Source organism: Diabrotica virgifera, chromosome 2 (genome assembly GCF_917563875.1).
Source record: "Diabrotica virgifera virgifera chromosome 2, PGI_DIABVI_V3a".
Classification (NCBI taxonomy): Eukaryota; Metazoa; Arthropoda; class Insecta; order Coleoptera; family Chrysomelidae; genus Diabrotica; species Diabrotica virgifera.
Genome location: NC_065444.1, coordinates 64,808,624 through 64,831,082, shown reverse-complemented (window position 1 = coordinate 64,831,082; position 22,459 = coordinate 64,808,624). Strand labels below are relative to the sequence as shown.

The following is a 22,459-nucleotide window of genomic DNA, read 5'->3' as shown; positions in this document are numbered from 1 at the left end:
AACACCAATCAAGAGATAATCGCCGAAACTGAGGCTTATTTTGAGGCTAAAGACAAATCTATATAAATAAAAATGAATGTTTGTACGTATGTATATACCTTGCCCCCCACCCCATAATTATTTTTTATTTTTTTGGACAAACTGTTCTTTTTTAATTTTATACGATGTAGAACCAAAAGATACATTTAACCCTAAATTTTCACTTTTCTATCACCAACCGTTATATTTTAACAGCCTAAATATTATCTCTTCTATATAAATAAAAATGAATGTTTGTATGTATGTACCTTACAGACTCGCAAACTATGCATTTGATCATACAGGCTGTCATGAGGAACTGTACATACTCCTACCTCGTATAGAGGCCCTTATGGGGAATAACAAATGACCATTAAAAAGTGTCTGCTCCCATTGTTTAATAATATACAGGGCGAGTTTCGCATTTTGACAGAAATTTATATTCGTCATAATTTTTGAACGGTCAGATCGATGTGTCTCTTATTTTGGTCAATCGTTACACTATTACCACCTAATCAACTGATTTATTCAAACTAGAAAAAAATCAGGTCCGGCTTTAAAAAATTAGTTCGTTTGGGTCTTAGAAAAAATTTCACCCTGTATACGCTTTTTGAAAACTCTAATATTAATTTTACAAATTAGACAAATAGGCAATTAAAATGACAGATTTATTTTTTCCCCACACGAATACTAATTTTTTTATAAAAAAATCAAATTTGACTGTGAATTAAAAATTTGGTAAAGTGAACCATAGATTAAAAAAATACTTTTATTACAAAAATTAATTTTTTTAAACAAATATTTGATTTATGTTCAAACTAGAAAACAATCAGGTCCGGCTTTAAAAAATTAGTTCGTTTGGGTCTTAGAAAAAATTTCACCCTGTATACGCTTTTTGAAAACTCTAATATGAATTTTACAAATTAGACAAATAGGCAATTAAAATGGCATATTTTTCCCCCACACGATTACTTAATTTTTTATTAAAAAATCAAATTTGTCAAAATCGCAATTTTACCATAAAAATAAAAAAAAAATAAACAACGTTTTTCTTAAAATTAAAAGTTTCTCCATTTTTTTTTTCTATAACACGTCTATATCTAAAACTCCCCATAACACTTCTCTTTGGACTCTATAGTTTAACATAGACGTGATCAAATAGATACATTTTTTCACTTAATTTTTGAGATTTAACTTTGCAATTCACGAAGCTGCACCTTTTATTTTTAAAAATTCATAACTTTTACGAGAAGAAGACTGAAAGTCTACAACAATTGTCATAGTCTTCACAATGGTAAGAGATATGTGCTGTAAAAATTTCAGAAAAAAAATTTAAAATGGAACGTTGCAGCGAGTTAAACCGTGATTTCATCTTTTCTTTTTCATTTTTAGGTTAAAATTCCGATTTTGACAAATTTGATTTTTTAATAAAAAATTAAGTAATCGTGTGGGGAAAAAATAAATATGCCATTTTAATTGCCTATTTGTCTAATTTGTAAAATTCATATTAGAGTTTTCAAAAAGCGTATACAGGGTGAAATTTTTTCTAAGACCAAAACGAAATAATTTTTTAAATCCGGGCCTGATTTTTTTCTAGTTTGAATAAATCAGTTGATTGGGTGGTAACATAAATTAAATATTTATTAAAAAAAAAAAAATTTTTGTAATAAAAGTAAATTTTTTTAAATCTATGGTTCACTTTACCAAATTAATTATTATTCATAGTCAAATTTGATATTTTTATAAAAAATTAAGTAAGCACGTGGAGAAAAAAATAAATATGCCATTTTAATTGCCTATTTGTCTAATTTGTAAAATTAATATTAGAGTTTTCAAAAAGCGTACACAGGGTCAAATTTTTTCCAAGACCCAAACGAACTAATTTTTTAAAGCCGGACTTGATTTTTATCTAGTTTAAATAAATCAGTTGATTGGGTGGTAACATAAATCAAATATTTGTTAAAAAAAATTAATTTTTGTAATAAAAGTTATTTTTTTTAAATCTATGGTTTACTTTACCAAACTTTTAATTCTTAGTCAAATTTAATTTTTTTATAAAAAAATAAGTAATCGTGTGGGGAAAAATAAATATGCCATTTTAATTGCCTATTTGTCTAATTTGTAAAATTCATATTAGAGTTTTCAAAAAACGTATACAGGGTGAAATTTTTTCTAAGACCCAAACGAACTAATTTTTTAAAGCCGGACCTGATTTTTTTCTAGTTTGAATAAATCAGTTGATTAGGTGGTAATAGTGTAACGATTGACCAAAATAAGAGACACATCGATCTGACCGTTCAAAAATTATGACGAATATAAATTTCTGTCAAAATGCGAAACTCGCCCTGTATATTATTAAACAAGGGGAGCAGACACTTTTTAATGGTCATTTGTTATTCCCCATAGGAGCCTCTATACGAGGTAGGAGTATGTAGTTCCTCATGACTCACCCTGTATGATGACCTTAATGAAAGTTGTTGTACATGAACCTGGGAAGGTTTCTGCGTTGGTACGGCCAAACCAAGTAAAAAAGGGGGCTTTCCTCCTCCCCCCCCCCCATAATTATTTTTTATTTGTTTGGACAAACTGTTGTTTTTTAATTTTATACGATGTAGAACCAAAAGATACATTCAACCCTAAATTTTCACTTTTCTATCACCAACCGTTATTTTTTACCAGCCTAAATATTACCTCTTCTACATAAATAAAAATGAATGTTTGTATGTATGTATGTACCTTATAGACTCGCAAACTATGCATTTGATCATATGATGACCTTAATGAAAGTTGTTGTACATGAACCTGGGAAGGTTTCTGAGTTGGTACGACCAAACTAAGTAAAAAGGGGGCTTGTCCCCCCATAATTATTTTTTATTTTTTTTGACAAACTGTTCTTTTTTAATTTTATACGATGTAGAACCAAAAGATATATTCAACCCTAAATTTTCACTTTTCTATCACCAACCGTTATTTTTTAACAGCCATCTAAATATTACCTCTTCTATATAGATAAAAATGAATGTTTGTATGTCTCGAATGAATGGCTCGAATGACAGATAACAAATGGACAAAGCGGATACTGGAATGGAGACCAATAGATCATTAACTTGGCGACAGAATACGCACGTCACAGAGACTGATGACCATCCCCTAAGCCACTCTGCAATTTTGGGTTTGTGCGTCTCGCCAAGTTAACTGGCGATGACACTACCGAAGCAGAGGTCGTCGACCAACACGTTGAACTGATGATCTAAAACGTTGTCATAGGAATTGGATGCGAGAGGCACAAGATCGAAATAGATGGAAAATTATGAGGAGATCTATGTCCAGCAGTGGACAAGCGAAGAATGAATGATGAATACATTGTATTGAATTGCGAAATGTAGATAAATTAACCCTACTTCTAAGAGTACGTTGGTTTTATTGAATAAATAAATAAATGAACTCACAAATTAAAACTTCATTAAAAATGTATTAATTTTTTTTATTAATTTATATAACAACTTTGTTGTACAATCACAGAATATGGTTTGTTATTGAAAACATGATATCTAATATATAAAAAGATATATAGAAATTTTTCATTTAAAAGAAATAATCTCTCCAGTGTGTCGTGTCTTGAAACATGCAACATTATTTTGTCAAAACATAAGTCAAAATTTGATTTTCGAAATCCGTCAAACTAATGAGAATCACATATTTTGTTAAATGATTTGCAATATTTGACTGGTCGGAAAAGAAACTTTGAAACTATAGCAAAGGGTTGTGTTTTTTTATGTATGATTTGTACATTTCTTTTCTTCCTTTCTTTTCTTGTCCTCTATCCTCTTCATAACCTGTAACACACAATTTTAAAAAAATACTATTTAGATTGGACGGAAAAAGAGAGAAACTCAACTTATTACCTACAAAAGTGGACAACATCAATCCCAAATAGACTACTTCATGATAAGGAAAGAAGACATACGTGAATGCAAGAACTGTAAGGTAATAGTTAGTGAGACAGTAAGCCAACAACATAAGCTGCTTGTTCTGGACATCGAAGTAAAAAGCGAAACTAAACAAAAATATCGGAGAGGACCACAAAAAATCAAATGGTGGATGCTAAAAGATGAGAAAGAAGGTCTATTCAAGGAAAGAATAGTAGAGAAAATATGTTGGAACATGAAAGGAAGCCCTAACACAATTTGGAGAAAAATGGCCAATATTATTAGAGAGACGGCTATTGAAATACTTGGGAAAACGTCAGGAAAGAAGTTTGAGGATAAAGAGACTTGGTGGTGGTCAAATGAAGTACAAGGAAAGATAAAAGGGAAAATTATATAAAAAGTGGCAAGAAACCAGATCGGACATAGATAGTACATGGTCGCCAAAAAGGAAGCGAAAGTAGCAGTAGCAAAAGCTACAGCAGAAGCGTATTCAAACCTATACGATCAACTTGATACCAGGGAAGGCGAAGCAAAGATATATAAAATAGCCAAACAGAGAGCAAAGAAAGCAAGAGATTTTAATCAGATTAGATGTATCCGAGATGAAAATAATAAAATACTAATTCACGTAAAGGATGTCAAAAAGAGATGGAGAAAGTATTTTGACAGTTTATTAAATGAAGAATTTGACACAGTCTATGGAGTTAACGGAGACAGTAACAGCAATGGTTACCAGAATAACAAACGAGGACGTGGCTCAAGCGCTTCAAACAATAAAAAAAGGAAAAGCAGTCGGACCAGATGACATTACTGGGGAAGTATGGAGAGCATTGGGAGAGACAGGAATAAGTTGGCTAGCAGGTCTATTTAATAGAATTATGGAAGTTGGACAAATGCCAGACGAATGGAGAAGCAGTATATTAGTACATGTCTACAAAAACAAGGGAGACATACAACAATGTACAAACTACAGGGCTATAAAACTACTTAGCCACACCATGAAAATATGGGAGAGAGTAATTGATAGACGGATACGTGAAGAAACCGAAATATCCGATAATCAATTTGGCTTTATGCAGGGCAGATCAACAACAGATGCAATTTTCATTGTAAGGCAACTGATGGAAAAATACAGGAATAAAGAGACCAACGCTCATATGGTATTCATTGATCTTGAGAAAGCATATGATAGAGTTCCTCGAGAGATTCTGCGGTGGGCACTCAATAAGAAAGGAGTCCCTGGCGAATATGTAAAGATTGTAAGAGATATGTATGAGGGAGTAACGACTAGCGTTAGGACAGGTGTGGGAGAGACTGATAAATTTCAGGTGAAAGTAGGATTGCACCAAGGCTCGGTGCTTAGTCCTTATTTGTTCTCATTAGTTTTGGACCAGATAACAGCGAAACTACAGAGTAGCATTCCATGGTGCCTAATGTATGCTGATGATGTAGTGTTAATAGGAAATAGTGAAAGAGACTTAGAACAAAAACTGGAACAGTGGAGACAAGCTCTGGAGGAAAAAGGTTTAAAACTTAGTAGAACAAAAACAGAGTATTTGGAATGTTCATTTAAAGATGGAGTTACTACAAATAAAATGGTATGTTTGGATGGTGAAATGATGTTAAAAGCAATAGTTTTAAGTACCTAGGATCGGTATTACAGAGTAATGGAGAAATAGAAGGAGATGCATGCCGTAGAATTAGGGCTGGATGGATGAAGTGGAAAGAAGCGAGTGGTGTGTTGTGTGACAGAAAAATTCCAATGAAGCTGAAAGGAAAATTCTATAAAACAGCCATAAGACCGGCTGTGATGTACTGAACTGAATGTTGGACAGTGAAAAAGAAAGAGGAACAACGAATGCATGAAGCGGAAATGAGAATGTTTAGATGGGTGAGTGGAGTGACAAAGAAGGATAAAATTAGAAATGAGTATATTAGGGGAAGTCTAGGTGTGGCACCAATTGATGCCAAAATGAGAGAGCATAGGTTAAGATGGTTTGGTCATGTTCAACGTCGAGACGTTAATCACCCAATACGAAGAATAGCTGAAGTACAGATTCCTGGAAGAAGTAGGAGAGGAAGACCAAAGAAGACCTGGGGAGAGACGATAAGGCAGGACATGTTGGTAAAGGGGATTAACATTGATATGACCCAAGATAGAATTGTGTGGAGAAATGCAATTAGGGAAGCCGACCCCGCATAGGGAGAAGGCAACGAGAATAATGATGACTATTTAGATTGGACGGCTGATTCATTTTTAGCCGAATTAAAAACATTTTTGATGTCTTGTTGGACAGTCCATAGTCCATAGGCTTTTACCTACATTTTTGAACATGTACATACCTTTACAATGTATGATGATAGGGGGCAGGAGTCGGCACACTCATTAACGGTGAATTAATATCAATATCCATTTCAGGAGGTATCACAGTCTCTTCTTGCGAAACTATCTTGTCTTGGAGCAGTTTGTACAGCAGATGAACCTTTTCACTGTGTTGATGAGTTGGCTGTAGGGCTTTCATTAGAGAATGTAATCTACTCGTCGGTAATTTTTGATGAACGTACCATAAAAGTTTAAGAAGGTGCCTAGTTACGTTGTCTCTAGAGAGACCAGCGAAGAAAAATTCGTCGAAAAGAGCAGTACAAAAATCTTCCGCTTGGAATTCATCCGAGTTGTGAATGAGTAAGCACACCTGGAAATAAATAATGTATGTAATTAATAAAAAAATGGATAATTACGAAAGTTTCTTTTTTTGTAAAGATGGTTTAGTCTTGTCAGTATTTAGGCTAAGACATTTTAAATCTAACTATAGTTGATTCAACAATGCCAAGTATGACTACATTGATCAACTTTAACGATATGTTAATACGAGAGTGTAAACGATAGATTCCAGAAGTGATCTATGTAGATCCCCAGGGACAGGGCCGGCGATAACGGGCCTGCAAGGGATGCACTGCAGGCGGGCGCCAGAATGAGCTTTTTTTCTGCTGGTGCTATGCAAAATATTAAAATAGAAAATTCATTTTTTAAATGTGGTTTAAATTCGTCATAATACTGCTAATGCTAATTCGTCATAATGGTAATTCGCCTAATCTGTATTTGTTAGTTTTGCCGCACGTTTTGCATAATCACACATGTAAAATATACAAAAATATTCAATGCCCCATAGAATTCTTACCATGTGGTAATATATATAATTTATTGGTCAAAGATATCATATTTCAACCAAACAACTTTGCTCTTAATGAGAATGCTTTGTTTATTTTCTTCAAATTTCTTGCAAGTTGTAGTTTTGTATAAGCAGTTATGAGAGGAAATGAATGATTTCTAGTAAAATAAACAAGATTGTGATACTGTTTTCTTGCCGCCTGTCTAATTTAAGTATTATTACCTATTAATAGGTATCAAGTTAAGTATTAATCTCATAAAAACATAATATTTAAAATAAACATTTTACATAAAATTTAGTTTAGAGCTCTTTAGATTTAGTATTATTTCATGTTATTATAATAGAGAATAGTTTCTCAGTTGTACTCTGCAGTAAAATAATCTAGTGTTGCATTCAGTTAATATAAAATTATATTTGTTAAGGTACTATACACTTTAAAAGACCAAAATAAGCATTTTTTTCTCAGAACCTTTAATAAAAATGAACATAAAACTTTTTACATATTAATATCTAACTCTTATAGTCCTAGAGAGTACGAAAAAATATATCTTTTTTCATTTATGCACGTACAATATTGTAGAGGGCACCAAAATCCAGGCCTCAAAAAAAGTAGTTCCGATGGCGGACAGTTAATTTCAGGATTGTGATCTCTGAAACAAAAAAATCGTACGGCATTTGAAAAAGGAAGGTTTCTTACGTGACAGTTTACCACTGGTGGGAAAAATTCCGCAAAAAAAATTTTTACGGAAATTTGAAAAATATTTGTGAAAAAATCGCCCTTTTTTCTTCAGTTTTTCATGGTTAAAAAATACTTATTTTTTATTTTTTGGTCAATTTGTGGCAAATTGTTAAGTAAAAAACCTTCCTTTTTCAAATTCCGTACGATTTTTTTATTTCAGAGATCCCAATCATGAGATTAACTGTCCGCCATCGGAACTATTTTTTTTGAGGCCTCGACTTTGGCGCTCTCTCCAATATTAGTGTACGCGCATAAATGAAAAAAGATATATTTGTTGTACTCTCTAAGAGTTAGATATTAATGTGCAAAAAGTTGTATGTTAATTTTTAATAAGGGTTCCGAGAAAGAAATTATTGAAAAAAATGTTTATTTTGGTCTTCTAAAGTGTACTAGCACCTTAAGTACTCAGTACTATTATTAAATTACGGTGTCACATTACTGCAGAAGCATAATCTTGAGGTTTTAAAGTTATTATTTTTATTTAGTTAAATCAAAATGGATTAAAAACATTATCAGGGCACAAGTCTAAAAAGAAAATCCGAAAAAGAAGAAATGACAAAAAAAAACAATCTTAGTTCTCTTAGCCAATGTCTTAAAAAAGTTAAAGCGAAGTTGTTTAGTCAGATGATCGGTCCAATAAAACTGTAACCGAACTTTATTTACCGGTGACATTTGCGGATAGCGGGACACCGACTTAAATCGGTGCCTCGCTGCCCGGAACACACATTTTTAGGACACAATTCCAAAATCAAGTCATTAATAGGGAGAAAAGCTCTTCTAGCTACCCCTAAAATCAGGTGGTTTAACCACATAAACTAATACAGAGGGTATTACCCATTACCCAGGCTATCCAAGGTAACGTTCAGTACAAAGCCTCCTCATTCGTTATGTACTGCGATGGGGATAGGTGGTGGTATAGCTTGGGGGGTCAGATAGATACCACTCCAGAGGCTGGGGTTGTACGAGTATCTGTGTGTATGGGGGGGGGGCTGTGCTAGTTTTGCAGGCGGGCACCTTATACCCTAGCGCCGGCACTGCCAGGGGTCGAAGTAAATATTATTTTATATGGGATTAAACCATAATTGACTGCAAGAGAGTTACATTTTACATTTTCTCTATAAAAAAGTAATTTCGGCCATTTTATGCTGCATATTGCATATACATGTTGACTTCTTTAGGTGCAAATAATCCGAAGAACAGTTCGAAGCTTTGGATCCGAAGAACTAAAGAGTTCTACTGGGACCAAGTTCTGGTAAAACAACCTGAATTCGTGCTTTCTAAAACTTGCCGAGCAAACGAACGATGAATTACAAGATGACTTGGGAAAATCTAAAATTGCATTTTACTACCTGTCTATTCATCTAGGTAAAAATTCCAACGAATCTTGGTTCACTGTACTCAGATAAAAGTAATACCACTGTTTAAAAAAGAAGATGCAATGAATAAATTTGTTTGATTCTAATTGAGACCGTCACCAGATGTCACCAGAGATCTACAATTTAGAGTTAATAACTCAATACATAATTTCAAATTGTAATATTTAATTGTTGCAAAAACAATCACAAATGTGGGATTTGAAACAACCTTCGACAATTCTGTAGTGACATGAGTGAATGCGAGACGTCTAAAATCATGGTAGAAATTAAGTTAATTTTAGAATAAAAAATTACTACTAATTAAACTGTTTTTATTTTGCTTTATTGTCTCAATTGATTTTTACTTTATGCGAAATAAAAAAAAAATGTTAATGTCATGTTAACGTCATACGTAGTTATGAGGAAAGCAAAATATTGGAAATGAATGGATAAAATAATAAATAATTTGAACAATATGTCAAAAATTACATACGACTAGATAATTCAAATCTGGGTAAAATAACAATACAATCTTTTGTATAAACAGTCTGTAATCATCTGGGTTCTTCACTTCAACTAACCGAGGCCACATTACGCAATCTTGTAATGATCTTCTTCTTCTTCTTTTATTGGGTTATATCCCTCAGGATAATTCGCCAAGCTTACACCAGGGAAATCTTGTAATGATCGGCAGTTGTCCCTGAGCTAATTAGAAAAGTTTTTTCCTTTGTTGTATTTGTCCCATGACAATTCAAAATTACCAATTAACTAAATAACGAGAAGAAGTAGAAGCAGATTGTGTAATGGTGGGCAGTTATCCCTGTACGAGAGAAAAGTTTTTATCTTTGTTGTATTTGTCCGATATCAACTCTAAATTGTAGGTGAATAAGGGATTTTCCTTTATTCCAAGACGATGGACTAGCCAAATACCCATGCAGGTAGAGGCCAATAAACAAAAGAAGAAGAAGACATACATAACTTATTAAAACTAGGTTTGAAAGAACGTCATACGTAGAATTATGACCGAAGTTAACTAGCTGACGTTTAAAGGTATAAAGGTGGAAACTATCCATAATGTTATGTAAATTATAAGTTAATACCGATAAAATCCCACCTCCACTAGTTGCGTTTCTTTTTATCTCATAACTTAATACATTTTCCATCTTTTGAGCTATTTTGCCGGTTATTAGCGCGCTCATCACTGTATATGTTGACTTTTTTTGTGCATATAATCTGAAGTCTATTCGCTAGCTTAAAAATAGAGCAAACATCATCCATCCTTTGTTCTAAATTGTTGAGATAAAAGACTATTTTGTAGTAGTGTATACAGTGATGAGCGCTCTAATAACCGGCAAAATAACGCAAAAGATGGAAAACATAATACATTGCGAAACAAAAAGAGATGGAACTAGTGGAGGTGGAAATTATCGTTATCAACGTATAAATAATTAACATTACATTACATAGTTTCCCACCTTTAGACGTCTGTGACAGGAGTATTTTATAAAATTCTAATGTCACAGTGACAGTTGTTATATTCCTTTGATACGTCTAAAGGTGGGAAACTATAATGTAATGTAATGTTAATTTATACGTTTATAACGATAATTTTCACCTCAACTAGTTTCATCTCTTTTTGTTTCGCAATGTATTATGTTTTCCATCTTTTGCGTTATTTTGTCGGTTATTAGCGCGCTCATCACTGTATAGTACTCAGTGCGTATATGTCACTGATCACTTTTATAAATGTATTATACATAGATAAGTAAGAATATCACAAAAATACTTACAAAAGAATGTAAAAATGGATCCTCAAACGCCCTGTCATCTTTACAATTAGCCAAGACTGTCAGTATCCTCAATAGTCCCACCCTATCCTTTAGCCTCGCAGCATGCAAAGTGTAATACATGGCAAGAATACTAGCCACAGTACTGTCTTGCAAATATGCCTCTACCGCGTCGGGCAAAGGTCCAGAATGTTCGATGACGGTGATAGCAGCTTCACGTTCGTCGTGGGGTAATTTGCCGCTCAGCTGTCGCACTTGATCGTCAACCATTAGAGACATTAACGCTGGAAGAAATTTGGTCACCACTTGAGCGTCTAATTTGGGTTCTTTAAAATCTTGCGAGTCTATCATTACCCAAGCGCTTAAACCTAAGGCTAACATTCGCAGAAGAAGAATCAAAATTGTATTATCCTAAAACAAATTATTAAGAAATAATAAAAATAAGGTTCTAAAACTGTTGACTTATGGCATGTTTGAGATAAATGGTATGTTTATTGCTATGTGTTTCCACTCCGGAAATCGTTGTCAAAAGATATTGTACAGGATTTATATTAGCATTCAAAAAATAAGAGTAATCCATATCGATTTAATTTTTAAAAGTTTCAAACAAATATTATTTACATGCATTGTTTTGATTACGTAAAGTAGGTGACATTGATTTTGTACTATTAGGATTTCATGGTCACGTTCAGGTATGAAATCATAACAAAACAATTATGATTTATTTATAGATACGGAGAAAGTAAAACAGAGATCATTCATTATTCATCATTCATTATTTGGACATCAATGTAGTTAGAATATAGACTTTGTCCACCAACCCGTTACTGGCATATCTAGTGTTGGCAAATAAATATATGTCTGGTAAATAGTGTTCAACTTAATCAACCCCATCATCGGGGGTAACAACCCCCAGTACTAAGATAATATTAAGACCAATAATTTGTTAATAAAATGTTTACAACCGCCAATTGTTGTTATTATTGAGGTTATGGCATGTCCCAGTCAACAAAAAATTTTACTTTGAAAGATTTCTATCTTCGAAATTCGATTTCTATCTTGTTATTGTTTTTGCTGTTATTAACGTACAGATTAAGTATTTTACATATTCATGTTTCCTCATTTATAACGTTTATCAGTACTTCCTCGTTGACTGGTCTCTTCTTCTTTCTTAGCATGTTCCAGATTCTCTTCTGACCTCCATGTAGATTTAGTCCTGTCGCCAGTGGGGGTACAACGGCATCCTTAATTCAGATGGACTTACCCAAGTTTTTTTATGTATTTTGACCCGTAGAACACGAATTTTTTGGGTAACAGTCGATCCGGATGTCGATAAGATTGTTATAAACAAAGAACTTGAGGAATCACCTAACAGTGATTTTTCGCAAAACAAAACATTTTTTTGTATTTTTTGGGTCATTCTAAACAAAAAATGTTTTTACAAGTTTTTTCGTAGGATGCATAGTTTTCGACATAAACGCGGTTTAACTTTCAAAAAATCGAAAAATTTTTGAACCCGAATAACTTTTAAATGAAAAATAAAATACCAATTCTGCTTACCGCATTTGAAAGTTCAAGTCAAATTCTATCGGTTTTGATTACTTTCATTGCTAAAAATGATTTTTTTTATTGTTAAACAAAGCTATAAAAACATAGTGATTGAATGATGTTTTCAATGCATTTCTCATTTGAAATCCAACGAGTAGGCGCGCATACAGACAATTTCCACGTAGATTAGGTACATTAAAACGCATGCATTGGGCACGGGAAACACTATGTGTTTATGGCTTTGTTTAATAAATAAAAACTTAATTTTTAGCAATGCAAAGCAGAATTGCTATTTTATTTTTTAATCAAAAGTTATTCGGGTTCAAAAATTGCATTTTTTCGATTTTTTGAAAGTTCAACCGCGTTTATCTCGAAAACTATGCATCCTACGAAAAAACTTGTAAGACCATTTTTTGCTGAGAATCACCCAAAAAATACAAAAAAAATGTTTTGTTTTGCGAAAAATTGCTGTTATGTAATTCCTCAAGTTCTTTGTTTATAACAATCTTATCGACATCCGGATCAACTGTTACCCAAAAAAATCGGGTTCTGCGGGTCAAAATACATAAAAAACTTGGGTAAGTCCATCTGAATTAAGGAGGCCGTTGTACCCCCATGGCGACAGGACTAATTGTGTTCCATTTCCATCCATAAGTTTTAAAAGTAAGTATGTGTTTTGAGTTCTTTAATTGTGTTATTTCTCCTTTCTCTCACTCTTTTTTAAAAATCGTATTCTTCATGGGACTCGTTGTTAATATAATTTATGTAAGCATTCTTCTTTTCCCTTGCCAGTTTCCCGATTTCTAGGGAGAACCGTGGTTTAGTCTTTCTTCTATTTAGTTGAAATACTGATAATTTTATACACACTTGACTAAATAAAGGAAGTGAAAAAATTGTATATTAAAGTGTGTAAAAGTATTTTATTTCCTTACCTAAGCGCTTTAGACAAATTTGTTATCATCGGAGCTAATGGTCAATGTATATAAAAAGTACCACTACTTAGAGTCATGTGCGTGAGCATCATGTTAGTCCATATGGTGAGACCGCTTCCGTCTGAAAAAAATTCTGATTCGGTTTCTTTGTGGATTTCTATTCAAAAATGTCCCCTTTAAACAAATCTGAAGGGTGCCGGGCGGAATTTTTGGGCAGAAATTGTTTAAACAATTTTTTTTAACAAATACAAAAGATCACGTGTTTTTGCTCTTAAATATATATTTTTAGGTTTTTTGGGTCATTCTAAACAAGAAAGGTATGTTGTAATTTTTCTAAAAAATTGATAGTTTTCGAGTTATAAGCGATTTAAAATCTGAAAAATGCGAAAATAAGCATTTTCGAGGCTTAAAAACTCATATTTAAATTAGTATTTTTGAGGTTGCCAGATACTTAATTTAAAGGTTAGACATTCAGCTTCAAGATTCTGAAGAGTGATCGCGTCTAACTTTAATTTATACCGTTGTCTTTTAATTGTTAAATATGCATGTTTATCAGATTTTCTTGCCGGTGCGGCGCGCTCTACAGGGTGTCCCGGAAAATAGTGCGTTCCTTTAAGGTATAGAGAGAATACACAATTTGGAACAAAAAAGTCCTATACCATTTTTTTCTAAAGTTAACCGTTTCCAAAAAAAAGTTAACATTGTTTTCCATATACCTGTATTTTAATGTTTGGAAATTTTAATAAACTGGCAACATCGTACGCACTACGGAATAATAACATAATAAAAACTCGTTTGTGATTGTGATTAACAGTACCTATTTAAAATAATCCAACCTAATAGTAGATAATACTTATGTATTTACGATTTGTTTACTAAAATTATTTTCTTTTGAAATGTATTGAAATACCTATTGCATAATTTTAAATGAATTACACATCTTTTAACATAAAAACACGTCTTTTAACTGAAGTAGTATTATGTATTTAGTAAGGTTTAAATGGGTTGAATGCTGAGTATTTCTGAGGGCTTTAACTGAATTACATAGTTTTAATAGTTTACAGTGGAACTTAAATACACCAGATAATGTCTCAGTAATTTGTTTACTTGTGAACTGAAATAACTAAGTTGTACTTACTTGAGAATAATTATTATACCGAATAGATGTTTCAAGTAACCTTTCACAAACACCATTTATAGGTAATAACATAATAGGTAATACACTCACTATTCGAAAACATTTTCGGCATTGACACTAAACAGGATTCTTTAAAACTATCTGTTTACTATCTATCTTCTATCTATTTACATGGGACTGTCTTTGCTTAAATTTGCGTACCGCACATAGTTGTCAGATTTAAATTTACATACCAAAATACATTTTAATTTTTTGGTCAAACGGTTGCATTTAGAAGAAAATGTTATAAGAATTTTTTGTTCTACATGGTGCCTTCTACCTATACCTTTAAGGAACGCACTATTTTCCGGGACACCCTGTATTTCAAAAATCTCTTATTTTCCTCCGAAAAATATTTTTTCTAGATTCTTTGGGATATTCTAAATAAAATAAGTTTCTTGACATTTTTTTTCAAAAGTTAATAGTTTTAAAGTTATAAGTGATTTAAAATCCGAAAAATGACAAAAAACGTATTTTCGGTTTTAAATCGCTTATAACTTTAAAACTATTAACTTTTCGAGAAAAATGTCAAGAAACTTTTTTTATTTAGATTGTCCCAAAGAATCTATAAAAAATATTTTTCGGAGGAAAATATGAGATTTTTGGAATAGAGCGCGCCGCACCGGCAAAAAAATCGGATGGACATGCATATTTAACAATTAAAAAACAACGATTGAAATTAAGGTTAGACGCGATCACTCTTCAGAATCCTGAATCTGAATGTTTAAACTTCAATTTAAGTATATGGCAACCTCAAAAATACTAATTTAAATATGAGTTTTTAAGCCCCGAAAATGCGTATTTTCGCATTTTTCAGATTTTAAATCGCTTATAACTCGAAAACTATCAATTTTTGAGAAAATTTACAAGATACCTTTCTTGTTTAGAATGACCCACGAAACTTAAAAATATATGTTATGGAGCAAAAAAACGTGATCTTTTGTATTTGTTTAAAAAAAATGTTTAAACAATTTCTGCCCAAAAATTCCACCCGGCATCCTTCATATTTGTTTAAAGGGGACATTTTTGAATAGGAATCCACAAAGAAGCTGAATCAGAAATTTTTCCAGACAAGAGCGGTCTCACCACATGTACTATGTTGAACATTAGAAATTCTGTGTTCTAGAAATAAGTGATTTACAATATGTTAATTAAATGTTTCAGTTGTCTCCTGTGCAATCCCCGAACAGGAGAAAAAACATGAAAAAAAAGCCACTAAAACGTTTCAAACATTATAAAAACTTTGTTCGTGGCGTCGGTTTTTTCATCCAACCGGGACTAGTTGACTGTTAGTCAACTATTCCTCCTCAGCCGTAATGGTTGGGTGAAAAAACCCAAGCCATGAACAAAGTTTTTATATGTTTGTAACATTTGAGCGGCTGTTTTTCATGTTTTTCTCCTGTTCCGGGATTGCGCAAGAGACAACTGAAACATTTAATTTACATATGTAAAAGACTTATTTCTATTGTGCGTCCCACCTTGACTTTACAGTACAGGTTCTTATGACCAACAGTGATGCCAAATTTTATCAGAAACAGGTTTTAAGCAAACATGCTTTTTTCTATAGGATAACTATTATAGGGCTTTTCATTCAGTCATTTGTTTCGAGCTTGTCATGTGTCACATAATATGAATATAGCTACGTCATACGTTATTGGTATATACCAATGATACAAACCAAAGACGTATGACGTAGATATATTAATATTATGTGACACATGACAGAAGCTCGAAACAAATGACAATCGATGAAAAGCCCTATTAATAACTTAGGAATTAATATTATTGACATTTTGTGGCTGTCAGGGGTTCTAAAACATTTTTTTTCGAAAAATACCTTTATGTGAACAAAATAAAAATAATTTTGTATAAAACATTGATATAATGTATTTAAGCGCATAAATATGTTAAACCTTAATAAAAACGTAGGTACCTACAGAAATAATTAAAACACATTTAAACTATATATTTTAGCTTTTTTCTATAATCCCGTCTTCCTTATTCACTGCCACTGTCGTAGGGTGTAAACACAATAAAATGACATTAATTTCATCTTGGAAATCAGTCATTAAGAATAACAATAAACTGCAATTAGGATCCAAATTTTCCAAATAAGCAATGAGTTACTCAATACAATGTTATCAGTAATAATTTTAAGCTTATTTAATATTCTTTGTTATAATTTAATTTAGGTGAACTGACCATCAACAATTATACTTTATTTATTCTCAACTGTAGGACCTGGTAGGACAATATAAAACTTTACTTAAACTTGACTGACAATCTATTTTATATTTTTCTTGACATTACTTCAGAACTGTCAATACTGTCAATATATAAACTAACAACCATAGAACAACATCCACTTTTAATGTTGAATATTCTAACATTCTTAACCAAAAAAAGTTATTACGCATATCGATTATAAAATTGCTGATTACTTTTCGAAAATGACTATTACTCACAAAAAAACAATGAAAAATATTGTTTTACTTGACTGTAACGGGTTAGTTTTATTTTAACATTTTTAGGGACCTACATTTTTAGGACCTTGGTAATGTCCGATTGAAAATTCTTTTGAAGAAAATCGGCATCGCCGCGCTAAAAACTCCCATAAGGATTGTATTGCCGTATGTTCGTATACTGTAAAGTCAAGGTGGGACAGACTATAGAACACAGAATTTCTAATGTTCAACATGATGCTCACGCACACGACTCTAAGTAGTGGTACTTTTTATATACATTGACCATTAGCTCTGATGATGATGACAATTTTGTCGAAAGCGCTTAGCTAAGGAAATAAAATACTTTTACACAGTTTAATATACAAATTTTTCACTTCATTTATTTCTTTTCTTTGTGCTTATTATTATTTCTCCTATGACTTACTTGACACTGTTCTTTATGTTATTCTTTAGTTTCTCCTAGGCAGCTTCTACATTATCTATTGCTGTCAGGGGTTTTGAGTAAAGTTTTTGTGTAGTCCGTTTTGTTAAAATTATCGGGTACATTTGTCCTTGGGTGATTCTAGAGTCATATTAAGGGGACTTTTTTCTTTCTAAATTGAAAAAAAAAAACGCCTATTTTTAAATATTCTTGAAGAAAAAACTATTATATTTATATCTTTTTCAAGCAGTTCAGAAAGTTTCGAGGTATACAAAAAAAAGTTTTTGGCACTTGTAGTTGTTTTTCACCACTGCAGGGCGCCTTCCAAAAGATGCTTTTTAATTTGTTTGGGAGACACTTTTCTACCTTGCTGTACCATTTTTTTTAATGAACTATTTTAAATGGGAAATAAGCCACAATTTTACCAAAAAAATTAATTTATTTTATTATCGTTTCGACGCCCAAGTTGGGTGTCGTTGTCAAAATACAAAATAATACTAAATAAACAAAAATGTTGTTGCTTAGTAAAAAATTCTTCTAATAATTTATTTAATCTGACTCATTTATATCGGCAATTCAGGCATGTATTATACATTTTAAAGTAGAAGACTTTAAAATGATATTGCAAATATTGATGAGTTGCGTTCCTGGGACGACTTTACTAAAAGATAGTTCATTCGATTACATGAAATTAACCCCAACTCAAGAATATCCACCACAATATCCAGGAACGCAACTCATCAATATTGGCAATATCATTTTACAGTCTTCTACTTTAAAATGTATAATAACATTTTTGTTTATTTAGTATTATTTTGTATTTTGACAACAACACCCGACTTGGGCGTCGAAACGTTAATAAAATAAATTCATTTTTTTGGTAAAATTGTGGCAGAACAACATTTTTTTTAATTCCAACGGTATTAAATTCGTGAGACAAAACTAATAAGTAAACTTTAAAAAGTTAATTTTTTTATATTTTTATGTCCTTTAGAGACGATTTTATACGAAGTTCGAAAAACGTCTGATTTGGGGGTGAATTTACCGCTGTACTAAAAAGTGGGGGTCTTTGAACTTTTTAGAGAATTATTTAGTGCAGTTGTACATAAATTTTTTTAAAAGCTGTAAATTTTTTCCGATTTTCAAAACAATACCTTTCGATGAATTTAAAATATGTGCTTGCTCAAGTTTTAGAACCCAAGTGTTGAGTTGCAGCTGCACAGGTCGGACGTCGTGCATGTTGTATACAATCGAGTTTTAGCTCAGGTAGGTACCGTTATAAATACAGCTGTAACTTCAGTTCTATTTCGAATATCTTAGTAAAATTTTAGGACAGTAATTATGTGATACTAAAGAATGATTTTGCGTAAAGAAACAATAACCGATTTTTTAAATGTAGACAGTTAAAGTCCCTTTAAATTTGGTGATATAATTAGTCGCTTTTTTTAGGTACAAAATAAATTCATCAAATATAAGTAGCAATGGAACGCCAATGGGGTCATGAATCGGAAGAATGAAATTGAGGCATTTTTAAAATTCCACAACCTATATATAATTCTAATATCTGAATCTCACTTAACATCAAAAAAAAGATTTAAAATAGTTTTAGAATATTCAACTATTTAATGTACAATGCTGCCCATCCAGACGCAGCAAGAAGAGCCAGCGCTGGAGCAGCTATAATCATTAGAAAGGGTATAAAACACCATATTCTACAAAATATCGAACAACCAGATCAAGCAGTCTCCGTTGAAACAGAAGATTGGATCGGACCAATCCCGATAGCTGCTGTATACCGCCCACCAAATTATAGAGCTAACAATCATTCTTTAAGTAATCTCTTTAACCAACTTGGTAACCGTTTCCTGGCAGGTGGAGACTATAACGCCAAATATACTAGTGGGGTTCAAGACTGTGCGCTCCTGGAATAGGCAGGGTACTACATCAAATCATATCAGAACAACACTTGGACCATTTGTCTACGTATCAGCCTACCTACTGGCCATCCGACCCGCAGAAAGTTCCTGACTGTCTAGATTTCTTTGTTGCCAAAGCCTTCCCAAGGGATATCTAAGCATCGAATCAAATTTTGATATATAGTCTGATCATACTCCTGTAGTAGCAACTGTACATTCAGTAATTAAGGAAAAAGAGCCTCTCCCCAAGTTGCACAATTACAAAACCAACTGGCAAGCTTTCAGAGAAATGGTTGACGCAAATATTGAACTAAACGTATCACTATAATCACCAGAAGAACTAGAAAAAGAAATCCAAAATTACACAACAAAGATTCAAGAAGCTGCATGGAAATCAACACCTCCACCAACACAAGCTAAACAAAAAATTAAAAAAATTAATTGTCCAATAACTGTAAGAGAAAAAATCATTGAAAAAAGGTATCTGAGTAGAACTTGGAAACAAACTAGACATCCAGATGATAAGTTAAGGCTCAATAGAGCAGCACGACAATTGAAGGAACTACTAAAACAACTAAAAAATAACAGCGTTTAAGAATACCTAGAAAATTTAACGCCGTCAGATGTCAGCGATTATGCGCTATGGAAGGCTAAAAAAAATTAAAACAGCAACATCGTCATATCCCACCAATTAGAAAATCCAACGGAACATGGGCCAATGTGGGCAAACAATGAAAAGGCAGGAACTTTCGGCGAATACCTAGAAGAAGTTTTCAAACCTATACCAGCTGCTGCAACAAATAACGATCAAGAAATCTACAATTTTCTACAGAACCAAACACCGACAGGAAAAAACACACTAGACGTATCACCCAAAGAAGTTCAAAACATAATCAACATTAATCTAACAAAAAAGAAAGCACCTGGCTACGACTTAATCACAGGTGAGGTAATTAAAAATCTACCTACCAAAGCAATTAAAATGCTAACTCAATCGTGTAATGCGGTATTAAGGCTAAAACACTTCCCAATCCAATGGAAAATTGCGGAAATTATCCTTATACAAAAATCAGGAAAACCTCCAAATGAGCCCACTTCATATCGACCAATTAGTTTAATGCCAGTAATGTCCAAGATCATGGAAAAAAATAATACAAAAAAGACTTTTAAAAATACTAACAGACAGAAATATGATACCCGACCATCAATTAGGCTTTAGGAAAGAACATGGAACCGTCGAACAAGTTCACAGAGTGGTCAACGTTATAAATAAAATATTTGAAGAAAAAAGTTACTGTTCAGCAGCATTCCTCGATGTTAGCCAGGCTTTTGATAAAGTTTGGCATCAAGGACTGTTGTATAAACTGAAAAAGAACTTACCAGAGGAACTATATACACTCCTGAAGTCATATTTATCAGAAAGATACTTTCGAGTGAAGTTTGAGTCAGCCTATACAAAACTGTATCTGGTTTACAGAGCCGACTTACCCACAAATCGTGATACAACGACCAACACCTTTGCAGACAATACTGCAATCCTAGCAGTAGACAAAAATCCCGTCGAAGCTGCTGCAAAACTCCAGAGAGTATTAAATCAAATAAATACATGGGCACAAAATTGGAAAATTAAATTGAATGAACAAAAATCAAACCATATTGTTTTGACAAAATGTCATAGTGAATCACCTACAGTAACAATAAATAATAAGGTAATTCCCTCAGTTACCTCTGTAAAATATTTGGGCATGCACTTGGACAGGGGATTAACCTGGAGAACCCATATATGGAACAAACGGAAACAACTGGGCATAAAATTTAGTAAGCATTATTGGCTTCTAGGGCGTAAGTCTAAGCTCACGACAAGAAATAAACTGCTAGTCTACAACACAAGATTCAAATCAGTCTGGGCATATGGTCTACAGCTCTGGGGAACAGCATCCAAGTCGAATGTATCCATAATTGAGAGATTCCAGTCCAAGGTGTTACGTTCAATAATCGATGCTCCGTGGTTTGTTACTAACAGGGATATTTACAATGATCTGGAAACGAAAACCGTCAGTGAAATGATAGTGGAGTTAAGTGCAAAATACACCGTACGTCTTGAAAGCCACGCGAATGTGCTTGCAATTAATTTGTTAGACAACAGTCAGGAAACAAAACGGTTAAAGAGACAGACACCATTAGATTAACACAGACATTAATATTGTTACAGTAGCTAAGTTAATAATATGTGTACATACAGTAATTTAATATTATCTCTATAGAGATGTGTGGCGCTGCTCACAATCTATGCATGTCATTTTTCACAGATAAAATGTGCATATTGTTATATGTTATAACAGATTGCCTAATAAACATTAAAAAAAATAAGTAACAATGGACTTACTCTAGCCATTCCTTCCATATGTATTAGATGTTGCAAGATCTTGATAGCAGAAGTAGCTAAAAAATTAATAGCGTAAGGATCGCATAGTGTCATTGATAGATCGCCAAGCACTTGCTCCTGCCCTCGTTTCACATTGTCCAAAAAACCTTGTAACTCTCTCGATCTTTTAATGTCAACGTTTTTCTCTCTGATGCATGCGTCCAGACACCAAGTAAACTTATGGCAAGGGTCTATAGAAATGATATCTTGAACTTCGAGATCGTGAAGTGCCATAAGAAGTTCGGCTCGTAGTGTGCAATAATGGACAATGCGAGTTCTTAAAAAGAGAGTTCTTAAAAATTGAAGTACCATATCGTACAGTTTGACGCTGTTACCTATCATGTGGGCTAGTTTTTGGACGACTTCTCCTTGTCTTCTTACCTACAACATGAATTATGTTACATACTACTGTTACAACACCACCACTATAATAGTATGTTCTTTAAAGGTAAACTATTGCAAAACCTCTAAATTTTAAAGAACCGCTTGGATTGACATGAAATTTGGCATACACATAGATAACAAGTCAAAGAAAAAAAGTGATATTGTGCCGATGTGTGTTTTTGCCCTAGGGGTG

The 22,459-nt window shown here is 32.9% G+C and overlaps 1 protein-coding gene across 1 annotated transcript in view; it reads right to left on the bottom strand.

The window, feature by feature from the left end:
- Nucleotides 1-3,486: 3,486 nt before the first annotated feature.
- LOC114330080 (negative elongation factor B) overlaps nt 3,487-22,459 on the bottom strand; it is a 43,192-nt gene continuing 24,219 nt past the window's right edge. The window contains exons 4-7 of the mRNA XM_050642609.1: nt 21,844-22,263; nt 11,002-11,409; nt 6,291-6,640; nt 3,487-3,854 (exon numbers count right to left, since the gene is read on the bottom strand). Coding sequence (XP_050498566.1) covers nt 6,293-6,640; nt 11,002-11,409; nt 21,844-22,263 — 1,176 coding nt within the window. The 3' untranslated portion in view covers nt 3,487-3,854; nt 6,291-6,292. The remainder of the gene's footprint in view (nt 3,855-6,290; nt 6,641-11,001; nt 11,410-21,843; nt 22,264-22,459) is intronic.